The sequence below is a fragment of the Oncorhynchus kisutch genome, linkage group LG15 (assembly GCF_002021735.2).
Source record: "Oncorhynchus kisutch isolate 150728-3 linkage group LG15, Okis_V2, whole genome shotgun sequence".
In the NCBI taxonomy this organism is placed as follows: Eukaryota; Metazoa; Chordata; class Actinopteri; order Salmoniformes; family Salmonidae; genus Oncorhynchus; species Oncorhynchus kisutch.
In genome coordinates, this window is record NC_034188.2 from 63952928 (window position 1) to 63971705 (window position 18778).

General features: G+C 44.8%; 1 protein-coding gene across 1 annotated transcript in view; it reads right to left on the reverse strand.

Annotated features, from left to right (window-relative positions):
• LOC109904836 (septin-4) overlaps window positions 1–18778 on the reverse strand; it is a 67199-nt gene that overhangs the window by 43853 nt on the left and 4568 nt on the right. The window contains exon 2 of the mRNA XM_031790787.1: window positions 16164–16171. Coding sequence (XP_031646647.1) covers window positions 16164–16171 — 8 coding nt within the window. The remainder of the gene's footprint in view (window positions 1–16163; window positions 16172–18778) is intronic.

The window sequence follows — 18778 nt, forward strand, 5'->3', positions numbered from 1 at the left end:
TAAAATAGAGAGAGAGGGAGAGAGAACTGAGACCTGGTCCTGTACATATCATTTATACTAGGCCTACTCTAACCACAACCTCCTCAATTTCCATCTCCACACATACAGCAGCAGTACCATAAACATATGGAGCATATAAATAGTATACTGAGGCTATATTGTTACTTATCCTCTGCAGCAGAAGTAACTCTGGGTCTTCCTTTCCTGTGGTGGTCCTCATGAGAGCCAGTTTCATCATGGCGCTTGATGGTTGTTGCAACTACACTTGAAGAAACTTTCAAAGTTCTGGACATTTTCTGGATTGACTGACCTTCATGTGTTAAAGTAATGATGGATTGTCATTTCTCTTTACTTATTTGAGAAGCTCTTGCCATAATATGGAATTGGTATTTTATCAAATAGGGCTAGAATCTGTATACCTCCCCTACCTTGTCACAACACAACTGATTGGCTCAAACGGAATTAAGAAGGATTGAAATTCCAACAAATTTACTTTTAACAAAATACAGTCTGCATCACATCCGGCCGTGATTGGGAGTCCCATAGGGTGGCAGGAAGCCAAGTGGTTAGAGTGTTGGGCCAGTAACCGAAAAGGTTGCTAGATCGAATCCCCGAGCTGACAAGGTAAAAATCTGTCGTTCTGCCTCTGAACAAGGCAGTTAACCCACCGTTCCTAGGCCGTCATTGTAAATAATATTTTGTTCTTAACGGACTTGCCTAGTTAAATAAAAGGTTAAAAAAACAAGGCACACATTTGAATTGAAATGCACTCCAGGTGACTACCTCCTGAAGCTGGTTGAGAAAATTCCAAGATTGTGCAAAGCTGCAATCAAGGCAAAAGGGTGGCTACTTTGAAGAATCTCAAATATAAAATATATTTTAATTTGTTTAACACTTTTTTTGGTTACTACGTGTTATTTCATAGTTTTGATGTCTTCATTATTATTCTACAATGTAGGAAGTAGTAAAAATAAAGCAACCCTGGAATGAGTAGGTGTCCAAACTTTTGACTGGTACTTAAAGTTTATTAGGTACACTACCCCGTTCACGAAAATGGAGGATCACTCCTACAGACAGTGAATCACGTGGCCCTGGCTTGCGAAACAAAGCAGGCATTCAGTTATTGTTTGATTAAAAGTTAGAATGGGCAAAACGAGTGACCCAAGGATACTTGGAGCGTGGTATGATCATCGGTGCCAAGAATGCCGGATCCAGTATATCAGAAATGGCGCAGTGTCTAGGGTTTATAGAGAATGGTGAGACAAACAAAAAACATCCAGTCAGTGGGAAGTACTGTGGGCGAAAACAGCTTGCTAATGAGCGGTCGAAGGAGAATGGCAAGAATCGTGCAAGCTAACAGACGGGCCACAAACAGGCAAATAACGGCGCAGTACAACAGTGGTGTGTAAAATGAAATCTCGGAACTCAGAACTCATCGATCCTTGTCATGGATGGATTATCACATTTAGAGGCCCAGAGCGGGTTCCACGCTTATCGGCTAAAAACACGAAGCGTCTCCAGTGGGCACGCGATCACCAACAGTGGACAACTGAGGTTAGGAAAAACATTGCCTGGAACATGAGTTCAGTTTACTTGAGTGGCCTGCACAGTTCTCAGACCTCAACCCAATACAGCATCTTTGGGGTGAGATGGAACAGGCTATTCGCAGCATGAATGTACCAGCACGTACCAACAATTGGTCAGCACGGACCAACATTCCTGTGGAACGTTTTCAACACCTTGTGGAACGCCCCAAATAATTCAGGATGTTCAGGAGGCAAAGGGGGGTCCGACCCCGTACTAGATGGGTGTACCTAATAAACTGTGCACTCAGTGTGTGCATGCATGTATGTATGTATGTAAACTCAGAAAAAAAAGAAACGTTCTCTCACTGTCAACTGCGCTTATTTTCAATGTGTAAATATTTGTATGAACATAAGATTCAACAACTGAAACATAAACTGAACAAGTTCCACAGAGATATGACTAACATAAATGGAATAATGTGTTCCTGAACAAAGGGGAGAGGGGTCAAAATCAAAAGTAACAGTCAGTATCTGGTGTGGCCACCAGCTGCATTAAGTACTGCAGTGCATCTCCTCCACATGGACTGCACCAGATTTGATTGAGATCCGGGCTCTTCGCTGGCCATGGCAGAACACTGACATTCATGTCTTGCAGGAAATCAAGCACAGAATGAGCAGTATGGCTGGTGGCATTGTCATGCTGGAGGGTCATGTCAGGATGAGCCTGCAGGAAGGGTACCACATGAGGGAGGAAGATGTCATCCCTGTAACACACAGCGTTGAGATTGCCTGCAATGACAACAAGTTCAGTCCAATGATGCTGTGACACACCGTCCCAGTCCATGACGGACCCTCTACCTCCAAAATCAATCCCACTTCAGAGTACAGGCCTCAATGTAACACTCATTCCTTTGACGATAAACGCGAATCCGACCATCACCCCTGGTGAAACAAAACCGCGACTCGACAGAGAAGAGCACTTTTTGCCAGTCCTGTCTGGTCCAGCAATGGTGGGTTTGGGCCCATAGGCGACGTTGTTGCCGGTGATGTCTGGTGAGGACCTGCTTTACAACAGGCCTACAAGCCCTCAGTCCAGCCTCCCTCAGCCTATTGCGGACAGTCTGAGCACTGATGGAGGCATTGTGCATCCTGTACCTGTCCCGCAGGTGTGTACCTATTCTGTGCAGGTGTTGTTACACGTGGTCTACCACTGCAAGGACGATCAGCTGTCCGTCCTGTCTCCCTATAGCGCTGTCTTAGGCGTCTCACAGTACGGACATTGCAATGTATTGCCCTGACCACATCTGCAGTCCTCATGCCTCCTTGCAGCATGCCTAAGGCACGTTCACGCAGATGAGCAGGGACCCTGGGCATCTTTCTATTGGTGTTTTTCAGAGTCAGTAGAAAGGCCTCTTTAGTGTCCTAAGATGTAATAACTGACCTTAATTGCCTACCGTCTGTAAGCTGTTAGTGTCTTAACGACCGTTCCAGAGGTGCATGTTTTGGCCCATTCCTCCTGACAGAGCTGGTGTAACGGAGTCAGGTCCTTGCCAGTTCTGCCCACAAATTTTCTATAGGATTGAGGTCAGGGCTTTGTCATGGCCACTCCAATACCCTGACTTTGTTGTCCTTAAGCCATTTTGCCACAACGTTGGAAGTACGCTTGGGGTCATTGTCCATTTGGAAGACCCATTTGCGACCAAGCTTTAACTTGACTGACTGGATGTCTTGTGATGTTGCTTCAATAGATCCACATAATTTTCATTCCTCACGATGCCATCTATTTTGTGAAGTGCACCAGTCCCTCCTGCAGCAAAGCACCCCCACAACATGATACTGCCACCCCCGTGCTTCACGGTTGGGATGGTGTTCTTCGGCTTGCAAGCCTCCCCCTTTTTCCTCCAAAAATAACGATGGTCAATACGGACAAACAGTTCTATTTTTGTTTCATCAGACCAGAGGACATTTCTCCAAAAAGTGTGATCTTTGTCCCCATGTGCAGTTACAAATCGTAGTCTGGCTTTATGGCAGATGAATGTGGTACCTTCAGGCATTTGGAAATTGCTCCCAAGGATCTACCAGACTTGTGGAGGTCTACAATTCTTTGAGGTCTTGGCTGATTTCTTTTGATTTTCCCATTATGTCAAGCAAAGAGGCACTGAGGTTGAAGGTAGGCCTTGAAATACATCCACAGGTACACCGCCAATTGACTCAAATTATGTCAAATAGCCTATCAGAATCTTCTAAAGCCATGACATAATTTTCAATAATTTTCCAAGCAAAGGCACAGTCAACTTGTTGTATGTAAACTTCTGACCCACTGGAATTGTGATACAGTGAATTATAGGTGAAATAATCTGTCTGTAAACAATTGTTGGAAAAATGACTTGTGTCATGTACAAAGTAGATGTCCTAACCGACTTGCCAAAACTATAGTTTGTTAACAAGAAATTTGTGGAGTGGTTGAAAAACTAGTTTTAATGACTCCAACCTTAGTGTATGTAAACTTCCGACTTCAACTGTATGTACAGTCTGCATCCCACAGTTGCACTGGATCCTGCTTTAAGTGGATTGTGGTTGCTGTAACTGGGAGGTCGTTGAGCCAAATGGTGAATGAACTAATATGGTACGTAAAGATCAGAACAGGCCATCTGACCAGAGAACACAGAGCTCTCAGACACGGAGATAAAACCATGAGGAACCACTGAAAACAGAAAGGTCTTGCTGGTATGTGTGTGTGTGCTAAACGTGCAATCTCTTTCCCTCACATTCTGTGTCTTCTTCCTTTCTCGTACATTCTCCATTTCATCTTAATGAATTATGTATTGTGTGTGTGGAGTGCATGCATGTCTGATTCAAAAGGTCATGCTCCCATGCTAAATGTGCATGTAGAGTCAGTACGGGGTCTGTCTGGGTACGAGTGTCTATTTGTCTGTATTCTGTCAGTATTCACAGTGTTACATTTCCAGTAGAAGAATGCTGATAAAGAAACCATTGTCTTATTAGCATAACACTGTTCATAGCCAGAGAAATGAAGCAATTCATCCAGATTCTAACAGCAGGGCAACAGATAAACAGAACCAGAACTATTTTAGACAGCGAAATAAATGACATACCATCCCTCTAAGATTAAACAACTACTTGTCTGTCAAACGTCTGGTAATGAGAGGGAAGTTACCCTCAGATCTAACTGCTGTATCTACAAGTCTTTTCTTTCCATTATTAAAATGAAATGTGTTTTAACAAGCTGTTTTTGAACAGGTTAAAAGGGATTAAGTTGGATTTTCAAACAGTTGCCAACATTCATGATTTTCAGTTCCAGATCTGTCATATTTTCTTACCAACCGACAATGGAAAATCGACAGGGTCTTAGAGGTGCTAAGCTCTACCGTCAGATATAATAATTAACATGACACAAAGTACTGGGGTTAGTGCAAACCTAGCTTCCTTTTCTTGCATTAAAAAAAACCTTGGAACCCCTTATGTATATAGGCTAGGGATCACTTACAAAATACCTTAGCACACGAAAAGGGAAGCATTTTGCTTGGTTCTAGGCCACCCGGTGAGTAGACTCCAAAATAAGTACGCTCTGAGAGGGACTTCAACTCAATCACTTTGAAATCCATCTCATCTGTAAAGTCTCTCCACAGGCTTAGTACAGTAAGGCACATCCCACACACTTTAAAATCTCTCACCTCAAATTAAAAAGGCATGATTTATTTTCGTCCTTTGAGGACACATGGGCTAAAGTATTTTCCACTGCAGAGGGCTAGTGGGCTGAAGTATTTTCCACTGCAGAGGGCTAGTGGGCTGAAGTATTTTCCACTGCAGAGGGCTAGTGGGCTAAAGTATTTTCCACTGCAGAGGGCTAGTGGGCTGAAGTATTTTCCACTGCAGAGGGCTAGTGGGCTGAAGTATTTTCCACTGCAGAGGGCTAGTGGGCTAAAGTATTTTCCACTGCAGAGGGCTAGTGGGCTGAAGTACTTTCCACTGCAGAGGGCTAGTGGGCTGAAGTATTTTCCACTGCAGAGGGCTAGTGGGCTAAAGTATTTTCCACTGCAGAGGGCTAGTGGGCTAAAGTATTTTCCACTGCAGAGGGCTAGTGGGCTGAAGTACTTTCCACTGCAGAGGGCTAGTGGGCTGAAGTATTTTCCACTGCAGAGGGCTAGTGGGCTGAAGTATTTTCCACTGCAGAGGGCTAGTGGGCTGAAGTACTTTCCACTGCAGAGTGCTAGTGGGCTGAAGTATTTTCCACTGCAGAGGGCTAGTGGGCTGAAGTATTTTCCACTGCAGAGGGCTAGTGGGCTAAAGTATTTTCCACTGCAGAGGGCTAGTGGGCTGAAGTATTTTCCACTGCAGAGGGCTAGTGGGCTGAAGTATTTTCCACTGCAGAGGGCTAGTGGGCTAAAGTACTTGTGGAACCGGTATGGATTCCGTTGTCTTTCGTCTATGGAGCTATTGTTGCAGGGGCTCTCTCTGCCTACTTGCAAAAAGTCTCCTACAACATTATCATGTATAAATAACTCAACAATTTAAAAAATGCATCATATCATATAAGAGTGGGTTTTCCCTCCCTCTCTCGCGCTGCTGGAGGAATCTCAATGCTGCTGACCTCAGTCTGAATTCTCAGGCTTTAACTCTATTAATAGTTTAAAGTCCAGACATTATAGTCTCTCTCCCAGTCCCAAGCAGACCTGGCATGATGGGCCAAGCCAGTCCCGGCCCAAGTAGAGCAGGCAGACGGAAGCAGAAAATCCATCTTGCTAATTCACTCCAAATCTGCCTCACTGTCACACTTATACAGCTGCTGTTTAAAGCCAAAGTGTCATGGTCAAGGAGGGCAGAGAGGGAGGGAGGGAGAAGTGCAGAGCAGAGGGCTTTGTGCCTCACATAAAAGGCAAAATAACTTAACACTGCCAAAGGATATTCTGGGAATATCCATAGAAGAATAGCTAGTGGGTAGCTCCAAGTGAAACAGAAGAAACTGTTAAATCAGTTCAACTTAGCCAAAGATGTTAAATTCAGTCAAAGACATTCAACTTGGCATAGCAAGATGTCCCAAAACAACCTGGGGCCATATTCACAGTCAGGGATGTTTTTGGAACAGAAAAACTTCCCAAACTGTTATTAACGCATAAATCTCCCTCGTTTTATTGTGACAGAATAAATATTTAACTGCTTCTTGGTATCACACAGGAATCTTGGTCATGTATGAGTATGAGGTTTGCTTTGTTTGTGTAATGTGTGGTTGACATCCACCGTCTGTCTTATGATGTGATGTTATGCAATGCTAGTCTCTCTCTCTCTCTAGGCCAACTCATGCTACAACTATTCAGAGAGAGAACAATGTCACAAGACAAAGCAATAGTTGTAATTTTACAACTATCATTTTACATTAGCATCCAGAGCTGTGTCTTACTATGTTATAAAGAATGCCCAATTGACCAAACCCAACGGTCATTCCTAACCCACAATCAGTAACCTCTATTGTCCCCTGTGGTCATGGGACAAAACACACGCACAAAAAAAAAGAATCAGTGCACAGTAAACTTCTATAGACCCTCCTCCTCAGTCACAGACTGTCTAACTTACTCTGTCCATAACTTATACATGGCTTGCCAGTTGGGTTTCATTCTCTACTCAACACTAACTGGTCACATTCCATGGTTAAATAGATATCGTAGATGCCCCGGGCGGCACAAGGGGGCAGGTGCCAGTCTTCCGTTGTCGTGACAGCAGTGGAACAGAACAGGTGGAGAGAAGTCTGACTGTGGAGAGGAAGAGAGTTGTACTGCAGTAAGATGCTTAGGGAATTCTATTTACTTCTCTGCTCATGGAAAGCTTTAATCCTGTTTCCATGATAGAGGAACAGTAGAGGGCATTCCAGAACACTTGAAATACCAGAGTTTCTTGAAATACAGTAACTGAAGGCCGTGTGATGTTATGATTCTAGATGGCCAGATAGCTAGCAACAATGACAAGAAACTGCCATGTGGTGAATTGTAAGTGGCTCGATTCAGCTCGTTCGATCATGTTCTTGATAAAAGTCATATTTTGAGGTGTTTTTGACTGATGTCATGTCCATGCTAATATGGCTACAATTTGCTCGCTATTTAGCTAACCAAAAACTGTTAAGATGAGTTTGAGAGAAGTGCTCACTGTACAACTTTGTTTTTAATAAACATCGGAAACAAAATATTACGTTGTCAACAATCTAAGCCAACCTAGTCTGTTTTGCCCCATAGTTGCGTACGCATTGGTTTTGTTGATAAACAACCAACTCGTCTATAGGCTAACAAGTTGTACAGCGTTCTTCAGACCAGGTTTAAAATCAAACCAGTTTGATCAATCATATTCTATCAAGCTGTTCGTCAAACACTTAACACCATTTGCACTTTCCTAAGACATTCCCTTTGAAACTGACTTGGGAGGACATTGAATTGGACAGAGACCAGAGAACAGCATAGGTAAGTGAACGCCGGGACCTTTTCTTTGATAAACAGACAGGGCTCCGCTGCTCTACTCTCTTGATGACTTCATTAAAGGGTTGCCCAGGGCGAGGCCTGACCCTAGACCTAGCAGTCATTCTCCTCCCCGGATGTTTTCCCAGCTCCCCTTAAATGACCAGAGTCTAAAAGGAGATGGAAGAGGTTTTACTGGTAGAAATGAGGAAGTCATTAGTTGAATATGGTCTTTAGTAGCCATTTAAAAATGTAAACCCCGGAATGGGCATCCATGGTGTCCTCGCTGTACCCTTCAAAGAACCAACATCATCTCACATGAATTTGCGTGCCTGCACACACACACACACACACACACACACACACACACACACACACACACATCCGATAACCGACGTGTCTGTAATTAGCTACAGTATACCTCACAGAGCATAAGTAAATGGAGCAACCAAGGACATAAATGAGCTGTTACGTGTGTGTGTGTGTGTGTGTGTGTGTGTGTGTGTGTGTGTGTGTGTGTGTGTGTGTGTGTGTGTGTGTGTGTGTGTGTGTGTGTGTGTGTGTGTGTATGGACCATGAAAGAGGGCTGGAATCTGGGAGTGATATAGAATGTGGTCAGGGTTGTACTACCAGATAACAGGGAGGTCAAGATGCCACAGACATCTCAGGGTGTGTGTGTGTAAAATAATCTCTTCCATTTCACACAGGACAAAAAGATTGAGAGGTGGAAATGAAATGAAGAGGGGAGGGAGGAGGACAGGGTTTGGAATGTTGTGTTCCTGGGAGGTAACAGGAGCAACATGTCTCCTCCTCTTTCATCTCTCAATAAGACATGTTGAGTGTTGTTGTTCTGCGCCACAGTCCCTCAGTACCAACACACACACACACACACACACACACACACACAACGCCCCTGGCTCCATCACACACACAGTCAGTAGGAAAAACATGTGTGTGAATCCAAAGTCTCTTTCATATGTTCAAATCATACACTGGGGCTGACACAGGACAGGTAAAACAACTAATGTGGTCCTCACTCACATAATGCTAACATCTCACACTTGCCAGCACAGAGCTTCAGACAGGGATGGTGCTATGAAAGATGATACATACAGTATTGTTATTACAGATGAATAGAACAGCAGCCAGAAGGAGCAGATCCAATTCCTATTGATAGTAGAGTTCTGTTGAAATAAAGACTATCATACACACACAGCTCAAAACTGTCTGTGGCAGGGCATCTGTCCAAGTGAGTAATATAGACAATTACAGTAATGTCAACTATTATGAAAAACCAACTGTTAAATGACAGAAGGACATAGCTGGGACTAGGCTGGCCACTAGCAATTTATGACAAAGTAACCCTGCAGTAGCCTGCCCTGCATGGAACACTACATATTGTGACGGCCCTGAATTTTTCTGAACCGTCTCAGTGCTTCTCCTTCCAATAGGGCGCTTTCCCTTTAATTCCCAATTAAATAGCCAGCATCAGCTGTGCAAAAGTGGGGTTGTGATGGAGCAGTGAATGAGGATGTGTTCAACCCTCAGTTCCCGGAGTTTCTCTATTCCGGTTGTTTTGCTGCCGTTAAACGTGTGTTTTGTAGGCTAATAGAGTTTACCCAGGATCGGATATAATAACAAATTATATAAATATTAACAAATGATGGCTAGATGGCTTTGTGTTTGTAGTTTGGTTTCGGATGTCAGAATGTGTGTGTGTGTGTGTGTGTGTGTGTGTGTGTGTGTGTGTGTATATAGGTTTCAGAAGGGAAGTGTAAGGTTCAGTATTACAAACCCACAGTCAGTCTCGTACACAGAGACAAACCTACAGTAGTACAGGCAGGGATACAGTACTGAGACAAACCTACAGTAATACAGGCAGGGATACAGTACTGAGACAAACCTACAGTAATACAGACAGGGATACAGTACTGAGACAAACCTACAGTAATACAGGCAGGGATACAGTACTGAGACAAACCTACAGTAGTACAGGCAGGGATACAGTACTGAGACAAACCTACAGTAATACAGGCAGGGATACAGTACTGAGACAAACCTACAGTAGTACAGGCAGGGATACAGTACTGAGACAAACATACAGTAGTTCTACAGGAAGAGATAGACTGTTGTAGAGACATGGACTAGATGTAAACAGTGTGTGAGATCTATCGCATGTATAATGGGATAGTTTTGAGCCGTGTGTTTGAGGAAGTGAGTGGGATGGAGAGGTGTGTGTGTGTGTGTGTGTGTGTGTGTGTGTGTGTGATTGAGGGTGTGTGTGTGTGTGTGTGTGTGTGTGTGTGTGTGTGATTGAGGGTGTGTGTGTGTGTGTGTGTGAGTGTGTGTGTGTGTGTGTGTGTGGGACTGAGGGTGGGTGTGTGTTCAGAGAGATGCTGGGGTCTCCTGCTTATTTTGGCTGTGTCTAAATGACAGGGTGGGACAGGGAGGGTAGTGTGGTGACTTGAAGGAAATGAAGTATCAAAAGGGCAGCTGTTCAAAGCCCAGGAAATAGGGAACAACACGGATCACACGCACACACCTCACTGACCGACCGTCTGGCTTCTAATACTGCTACCGCTGCGGCCCCGCTACACACTTCACTGGGCTGAGACTCCATGGGAGTTCTGTGGCTGGCCTGTGAATCAGTCTAGCCTCCAATACCTGTCATCACATTGAAGACAACATGTTATCTATGTGACTATTGACATGCATCCTAAGTGTAGTAGCTCCACCAATTTCTACCACATCACATCATTCCCATACACCACTTTCCCTCTCACCCCTACCTCCCTCCTGTCATTTAATAAAGATATGCTCTGCTTTGACACCACATTCCAAAAAGCAAGTTCTGCAGGCTATAGTTTTGTGTTATCTTGATTATTGTCCAGTCGTGTGGTCGTGTGCTTCAAGGAAAGACCTAGTTAGGCTGCAGCTGGCCCAGAACAGAGCGGCACGTCTTGCTCTTCATTGTAATCAGAGGGCTGATATAAATACTATGCATGCCAGTCTCTCTTGGCTAAGAGTTGAGGAGTGACTGACAGCATCAGAAACATTCATGAATTGAAAATCCCAAATTGTTTGCAAAGTCAACTTACACACAGGTCTGACCCCCCCCCCCCCCCCCCCACATACCTTTTTTTCTCTCTCCCCCAAATCCAGAACAATTTCAAGAAAGCGTACAGTATTATATAGAGCCCTTGTTGCACTCCATCCCATCTCATATTACTCAAATAAACAGCAAACCTGGTTTAACCCCCCCCCCCCCAGATAAAGCAACACCTCACGGCACAACCCCTCTCCACTATTTGACCTAGATAGTTTGTGTGTATGCATTGATATGTAGGCTACGTGTGCATTTTATTTATTTTTTCTGTCCTTGTCTATTAATGTTCTGTATTATGTCATGTTTCTGTGGACCCCAGGAAGAGTAGCTACTGCTTTTGCAATAGCTAATGGGGATCCTAATAAAACACCAACAAATTCCATCCGTCAACATGTCACAGCAAGCTACTGCATTCCATGGTACAGTTACTACATCAAGCCTCTAAATCCTCACCATGCAGGAGCAGCCCTCTTGTCTCTCAGTCTGTCTCCGATGGATGGCATGACTATTGAGTAACTAGTGGTTTGGTCCAGTCTAGACACACTGGATGCCAGTGGCTGAGTTGGCGTGGTCCCTTGTCTGTCTCTCCTCTGCTCATCTGCCCTTTACTCTTTGTCTCCTTGTCTATCTACTCTTCTCCTCTCCTATTGCCTTCTCATTTATCATTCCCTCCACTCTTCCCCTCGTTTATTATCCTCTTCTCATGTACCCTTCTTCTCCTCTTGGCTCGCCTGGTATTTCCTCATGCTGACCTGGTGCATCTTGGGGGCATCTGGAAGAGTTCAGGGGCACAGCTGCACCTGGGTAGCATTAAGCCTCGACCGTTGCGCTGGTGCCAGAAGCACTGTGTCACCTCGTCTCACACGCCCTCGGCTGAAGCAGAGACGCCACACTTGGGCTTGTTGTTTTGAGGTTTATTCCCGAGAGGCTGAGACCAAAGAAAAATTATCAGAGGTCATTGTCACACCGTTGAGTGATCTTTGTGGAGCAATGAAACGTGAGAACATTGTTTGGCTCATGAACAACCAGAGAAAGATGTCAGTAACGGTTCTACACCAACTGCTAAATCTTCACAAGTCTTATTAGCTAATACAGGATCTCAGACAGCCAGGTGTAGTTACCATACTGCAGATCAGATATACCACTGCCTCAGTCTGACAGGGAGTGACTCAGTCAGTCTGCTCTGCTTCATTTAGTTGGAATGATAAAATGTCTGGATGTTAGAATGCAGAGAGCAGCATTGTAGTTAGTGTTCCAACACACAGCATACTGACAGGATCGGGTGTCTGTGTCAGAGCCTCAAATTCAGCACAAACACACCAGTCAATCAATCCTCACATCTAGCTCTCTCTGTGTTACACAGCCTAGATGGGAATTCAGTCTACAGTAGATAGAAGTCAGCAGAACTCAGCGATAGCATATAGGCAGGGAGTTTGTCAGAGAGCATGAGAGCCCAGAGCCCAAAGCATGCATGCAAACGATTAGGGATCAGTGTCTGTCTGTTTGTTTGCAGTAAGCATTACATTACAGTTGCTGGGATTGAAAAGGATTCCCCCATATCTAGAAGTTACTGGGAATGTAGCATCTGTTGTGTGCGAAAAGGCAGCAACTACTAAACAATTCTAACACTCTAGAGAAGAGAATTCAGCTCAACACAGAATAGATGACGATTCACACGCAGACCTGGCATGCTCTTTTCTGCACCTCCAAATGCAATCACGGAGTCAGAAAACCACCCAACATACTGTATGTCAACAGGGATCATCTCTAGGATGGACAGCAGACAGGTTTTAAGGCTCGTCCTTAAAAAAAAGGAAAGAAGTTGACCACTAGTCACATTTAAACTGTAGAGGATTTACAGGACCTTTTAATCCTATCTGACCCCATTCAACATCCACCCTTCCCCCATCCTCTTCCCCCAGGAGCCTCATCCTTTCTAAGGTAGTTGGAGCAGGATGGTGGCTTCTCTGGTCCAAGCCTGGTGGTGCCCCCCCCCCCCTCACCCTGGCCAGCTGGGTGACTGCTGGGACCCCAGTAGGGGCCATGGGAATAAATCTGGGGTATATTTATAGCCAGGCCCCTCTCTGTTGGGGGGACAGAGGGGAGAGAGAGGCTTGGCAGGGCCCATTTCTTTGGAGGTTCCGAGGAATGTCACCTTCTGACCGACTGAAAGCCTGGGGAATGGAGGCTTAAGGAGGACCAGAGGTTGGCCACCAACTGACATGGAACATCTGTGGAGCTGGATGGGGACCGAGCCATGAGTCTGCTGAACTAACAGGACCTAATCGGGACAAGAAGTAGTGACTGATCACAGGACGTGAAGTTAGAGTATTGAGCCTTTGTCTGACTTTACATCCGTCTTGACTTGGAATTTCAAATCTGTAGCGTACCACTTCCATATGGAAACAAATGAGGAACATTTATAAAGACAATGTTTATTGTCCATCAGGAGGATATTATTTTAGGTGCTAGACACAGCAACATATCCACAACAACAAAACATCCTTCAAGCTGTTGGAAGTTAAAGGGTTAAGTGCTCTAGCATCAAAACAACCTGAGGTGGTTATTAGTGTCAACCCTCATTACCCAGCATCCCCTGGGGTGGATTTATGGGGGGTGGGGGGGCAGAGAGAGAGGGAGGAAGAGAGTGGGGGGGGGGGTGAAGAAAGAGAGAGATGGGAGGAAAGAGAAGGCAGGAGGGGCAAACAGATAGATGTAGATCTGCACTTACTAAGTGTAGTGTTTTCTCGTAATGGATGAGAATGAACAGCCCATCCTGACTTAAGCAGGGACAGAACATCAGTAACATAGAACCACAGCCACTCTGCTAGATGGAGGCTAGAGGGGTGGACAGGAGACAAGGAATAGTGACGCCCGTGTACTGTATTGTAGTAGATCGTTGTAAGTTCTACATTGACACATTCTTAACTCGTGAGATGAGAGAGGCAGATAACTTCAACTGAGCACCCATTCAGACTCCCGGAGAGCTGATTCTAAGTTCTTCACAGACACTCATTCTTAACTTAGTTTCACTCTGCTCTTGACTTCCGACAGCCTTGGGTGTCGCAGTGGGGTGTTGCGTGTCTTGCAGCTCCCCAACTCAATTGTGTCCCTCCCCTCTTGTCAAACTGAGAGCCTGAGGGTGGTCTGTCACAAAATGCCACCGTCACAACTAGAGACTTGTTGTCCGAATCGCAATGTCACAATCACGCACCACATTTCCCCAGCTGAGAGAATAATTAATCCCAAGCACTTCCCCACTGAGCTTAATACACAATGACAACTCTGGTTGCAGTGACACAGTACACTACCCACTTAGCTAATAACCCAAAGTTTGGTGATATGATGAAGAATGGCTCCATTACTTGGCATGGGTCCTCAGATAAAGGGAAAGCTAGAATAATGTACTGTATTGGATGATATAATTCCATCCTTGCAGTGAATCAACTGTACTGTATATAATCTATTATTCTATAACTTTGGATATGAGCATGAATCAATTACACTATAGTTGTTGAGGCTTGATCTAGATCACAAAGTACTTTAGAGTAGTTGAAAAGCATCAAAAGCAAATCATGATATCAAAACCAACCCGTACCACCCATCCCTAGCCAGGCCTGCTTGGTGGCGACACCCCACACATCTATTTTTACAGGCGTTGTCATTGTGTTAACTGGCTTCACTGGCTTACCACGGTCAATCATGCGAGGGATGGACAGGGTGGGGCTACACACACACTTGACGTCCGGAGGATACCCATTGGCACGCATGTAGGCACACACGGGGAAGGAAAACACCCAGCTTCCATCCACTGAAGTAGCTACGTACTAGCTGCTAGTTAATAGGCTAATAAAGTCTAACGATAGCCTCGTCCTTCCACCATGGCCACAGTGAAGGCGAGGGACATAGGCCGAATGCTGGGTTGGCTAAAAGCCACAGACAGACAAAGACAGAGAGAGCAAAACCCTGGTTTCCTCGTTGACAGTGAAGAGATCTGTGATTACAGTTGCTGTGCTTCCCTGCCCAGAACTGGCACTGTCCAGGGACAGTGATGACATCATCACTCAGAGAGTGTGTGTGTGTGTGTGTGTGTCTTTTTCAGACTAGAGAGAGAGGAAACCACAGCCACCCTCTTTCCCACCACATCCCAGAGTCCGGCATGTGCTGGGCTGAAGCTAGGGATGGTCACAGTGGAAGAGGATAGGCTACACGGAGCTGAAGTTTGCACTTTATGCTTTGTGGTCAAACCATCGGTGACGTTTAATGAACAGGGAAGACATTCATGGATCTGAAGACCTCATTGATCTTCTCTCAAATCCACGAGGGGTTGTTACATAAACCTAAACCCCAGTAGATCCAGTGGCTCTCTAGCCTCTAGCCTCATGACTCGATCATGTAGCTCTGTACCCTCTTTGTAGCTCATGACGGGATCCCGTAGAGAACTGAAAATTCCTCTCTGGGCGTTCCCTCTTGGTGCTGCAGCAGTTAGTCGCTTTGTGTCCCAGGGGTAAGGAATGCTGCTTAGAGGAAGGAACAGCTCTGTCACACACCCATACGGATCCACTCCCCTCCTCAGCTACCCGCTACTCTTCTTTCCCTGTCCTCCTCCCTCCTCAGAGATGTTTGTCTGCTGTGTTTGGAGAGAAACCTCCCCCTCTTCCCCCAAAAGTCTGTGGGATGTAGACAACACTGGGATGTGTGTTTGTGTGACAGGGCTCCATCACTCACTGGGTGCCCTCATGGGAAGCTACTGACAGTGGAATTGTAGGAGTGGAAGTTGGCACCGTCAACACACGCGCACACACACAAACACACACATATGGGGTCAAAAACAGACCTGTCGCTCCTTCAGTGAGACGTCTCAGCTGTCACTTTGCGTGGGACATGAAACTAGTCAAACTGGGTTCAACAGCAGACCACACCCACTTACACAGCAGGACACCTGTTACCCTGTCAGGTATGTGGAGGCCAACACAAATCCTCACAGCAAACATTCATCACCCAACTCAACACCTTTCACTATAAAAAAAATTACCTTTTCACAAAGAAAGAAAAATAATGTCTTCTTACCTCATCATCTGTCCAGAGGAAGATCGGATTGGATGGCAGAGCAGGAGATGGTTCCAGATTGCACACACACAGGTTGAAGGAGGTCGATTGGATACAGGAAAAGGAAATACATTATTTACAACACTACAAATTAAAACCATCTGAAATTCCATCAAATCCTGAGATGTCCAAAACATATTACAGCATAACACAATTCTATAAATATTTTATTATCTAAACACTTCATTTCACACCTGTGAGAATAGGCCTTTAAGCGAGTGAGAAATGTGTTAGCAGTGGTCCAGGATGAACACATGGATGTTAATCTCAATCTGTGTTTGATCTGGCTCATGTATTATACAATCTGGTTAGGTTCAGATTGTGGTGTTGGCTTGGCTGGGAAGTACAGGAGATGAATACCAGGTTATTTCACTGAGATGTTATCATAATACCGATCTACCTCCTAGCCTGGTTTGTTCTTGGATAGCCAGACCCAGGGAGACAAGACGAAAGCATCTTTATCATCGCTATCAAGGTCGCTGACACTGAATGTCTGACTAACCAGCTGTTGATGCCTATTAAAAGACCCCCCTGGCTGTTAAAACACTGCAATGTGTGTGTGTGTGTGTGTGTGTGTGAGTGAGTGAGTGAGAACACAAGGGAGTGCCAGAAAACAAGTATGTGTTTGTGTGGGTTTCTGTGTGTGTGAAAGAGTGTTTGTGGATCTAGGAGAGTGATTGCGTGCTTGAATAGATCAAATGTGTGTTAGAGAGGGAGAGAAAAGTATACACATACTTCAGTGTGTACTAGAGACTGTGCGTGCTTGTACACAGTGCATGCTTACTGCTTATACAATACACAGTATACTACGTCAAAAGGGGCAGTGGCTTGACATAAACCCACAAGTCCTACCTAGGCCTTCTCAGGAGATGTGGCCTGACAAAGCAAGGCACTGACAGAAAGGAACATACAGCACACGGGTGATCTAGATACCACATAGATTATATGGAGCATCAACGTCACCAGTGTGCTGGAGATTTTCTATTCAGTACAGTTTTCCCTCCATGCAGTAATACTTTTTCAATGAAAAGCAAGGCAGAGACAGGGCTGCTAGGCTTACAGAGAGGCTACAGAGCAGAGGGGACATGTGGAGCTGGTATAAGGAGATTATAGACTCACACCACCACCATGTATGCATGCTATGATCACTTCAGACACAGCCGTTCCTAATCCACACTCACTTAATTATCCCCACAGCCGACCAAAGGGCTGCACGTTTTCATTATTTTTAAAAGAAGTTACTGTAAAAACCCATTTTAGGTCAAAGACCCTCTGCAACGCCCGGCCAAGTGACTTCCGTAAGTTGCGTCCGTCTACCCTTTCACCGATTGAAATGCATTACTTGAAAATCGGAGGCAATTGGCAAGGCATGTCACAAAATGTCTTCAAGACAGTAGACAAGTAAAATATAATTATAAGATGGGGAAGCCTATTCAGACCACATTACTTTTCCCACATTTTATTATGTACCAGCCTTATTCTAAAATGGATATAAAAAAAATCTCAAATCTCAATCTAAAACACAATACCATATTGACAAAGTGAAAAAAAAAAAACAGGCTTAGACATTTTTGCAAATGTATTTATGAAATAAAATGTAAGTAAAAAAAAGAAGAAACCTTTTCCATTAGTATTTATGAGAAACTAAATGGAGCTCAGGTTTCCATTGATCAGGTTTCCATTGTTTCCATTGATCATCCTTGAGATGTTTCTACAACTTGATTGGAGTCCACCTGTGGTAAATTCAATTGTCTGGACATGATTTGGAAAGGCACACACGTCTATATAAAAGGTCCCACAGTTGACAGTGCATGTCAGAGCAAAAATCAAGCCATGAGGTTGAACGAATTGTCCGTAGAGCTCCAAGACAGGATTGTGTCAAGGCACAGATCTTGGGAAGGGTACCAAAACATGTCTGCAGCATTGAAGGTCCCCAAGAACACACTGGCCTCCATCATTCTTAAATGGAAGAAGTTTGGAACCACCAAGACTCCTCCTAGAGCTGGTCACCCGGCCAAACTGAGCAATCGGGGGAGAAGGGCCTTGTTCAGGGAGGTGACCAAGAACCTGATGGTCAGTCTGACAGAGCTCCAGAATTCTTATGTGGAGATGGGAGAACATTCCAGAAGGACAACCATATCTGCAGCACTCCACCAATCAGGCCTTTATGGTAGAGTGGCCAGACGGAAGCCACTCCTCAGTAAAAGGCACATGACAGCCCGCTTGGAGTTTGCCAAAAGGCACCTAAATGACTCTGACAAACAAGATTCTCTGTTCTGATGAAACCAAGATTGAATTACGTCACATATGGAGGAAACCTGGCACCATCACTATGGTGAAGCATGGTGGTGGCAGCATCATGCGTTGGTGATGTTTTTCAGCAGCAGCGACTGGGAGACTAGTCAGGATTGAGGCAAATATGAACCGAGCAAAGTACAGAAAGATCCTTGATGAAAACCTGCTCCAGAGCGCTCAGAACCTCACATTGGGGTGAAGACAACGTAGTAGTGGCTTCGGGACAAGTCTCAATGTCCTTGAGTGGCCCAGCCAGATCCTGGACTTAAACCCGATCTAAC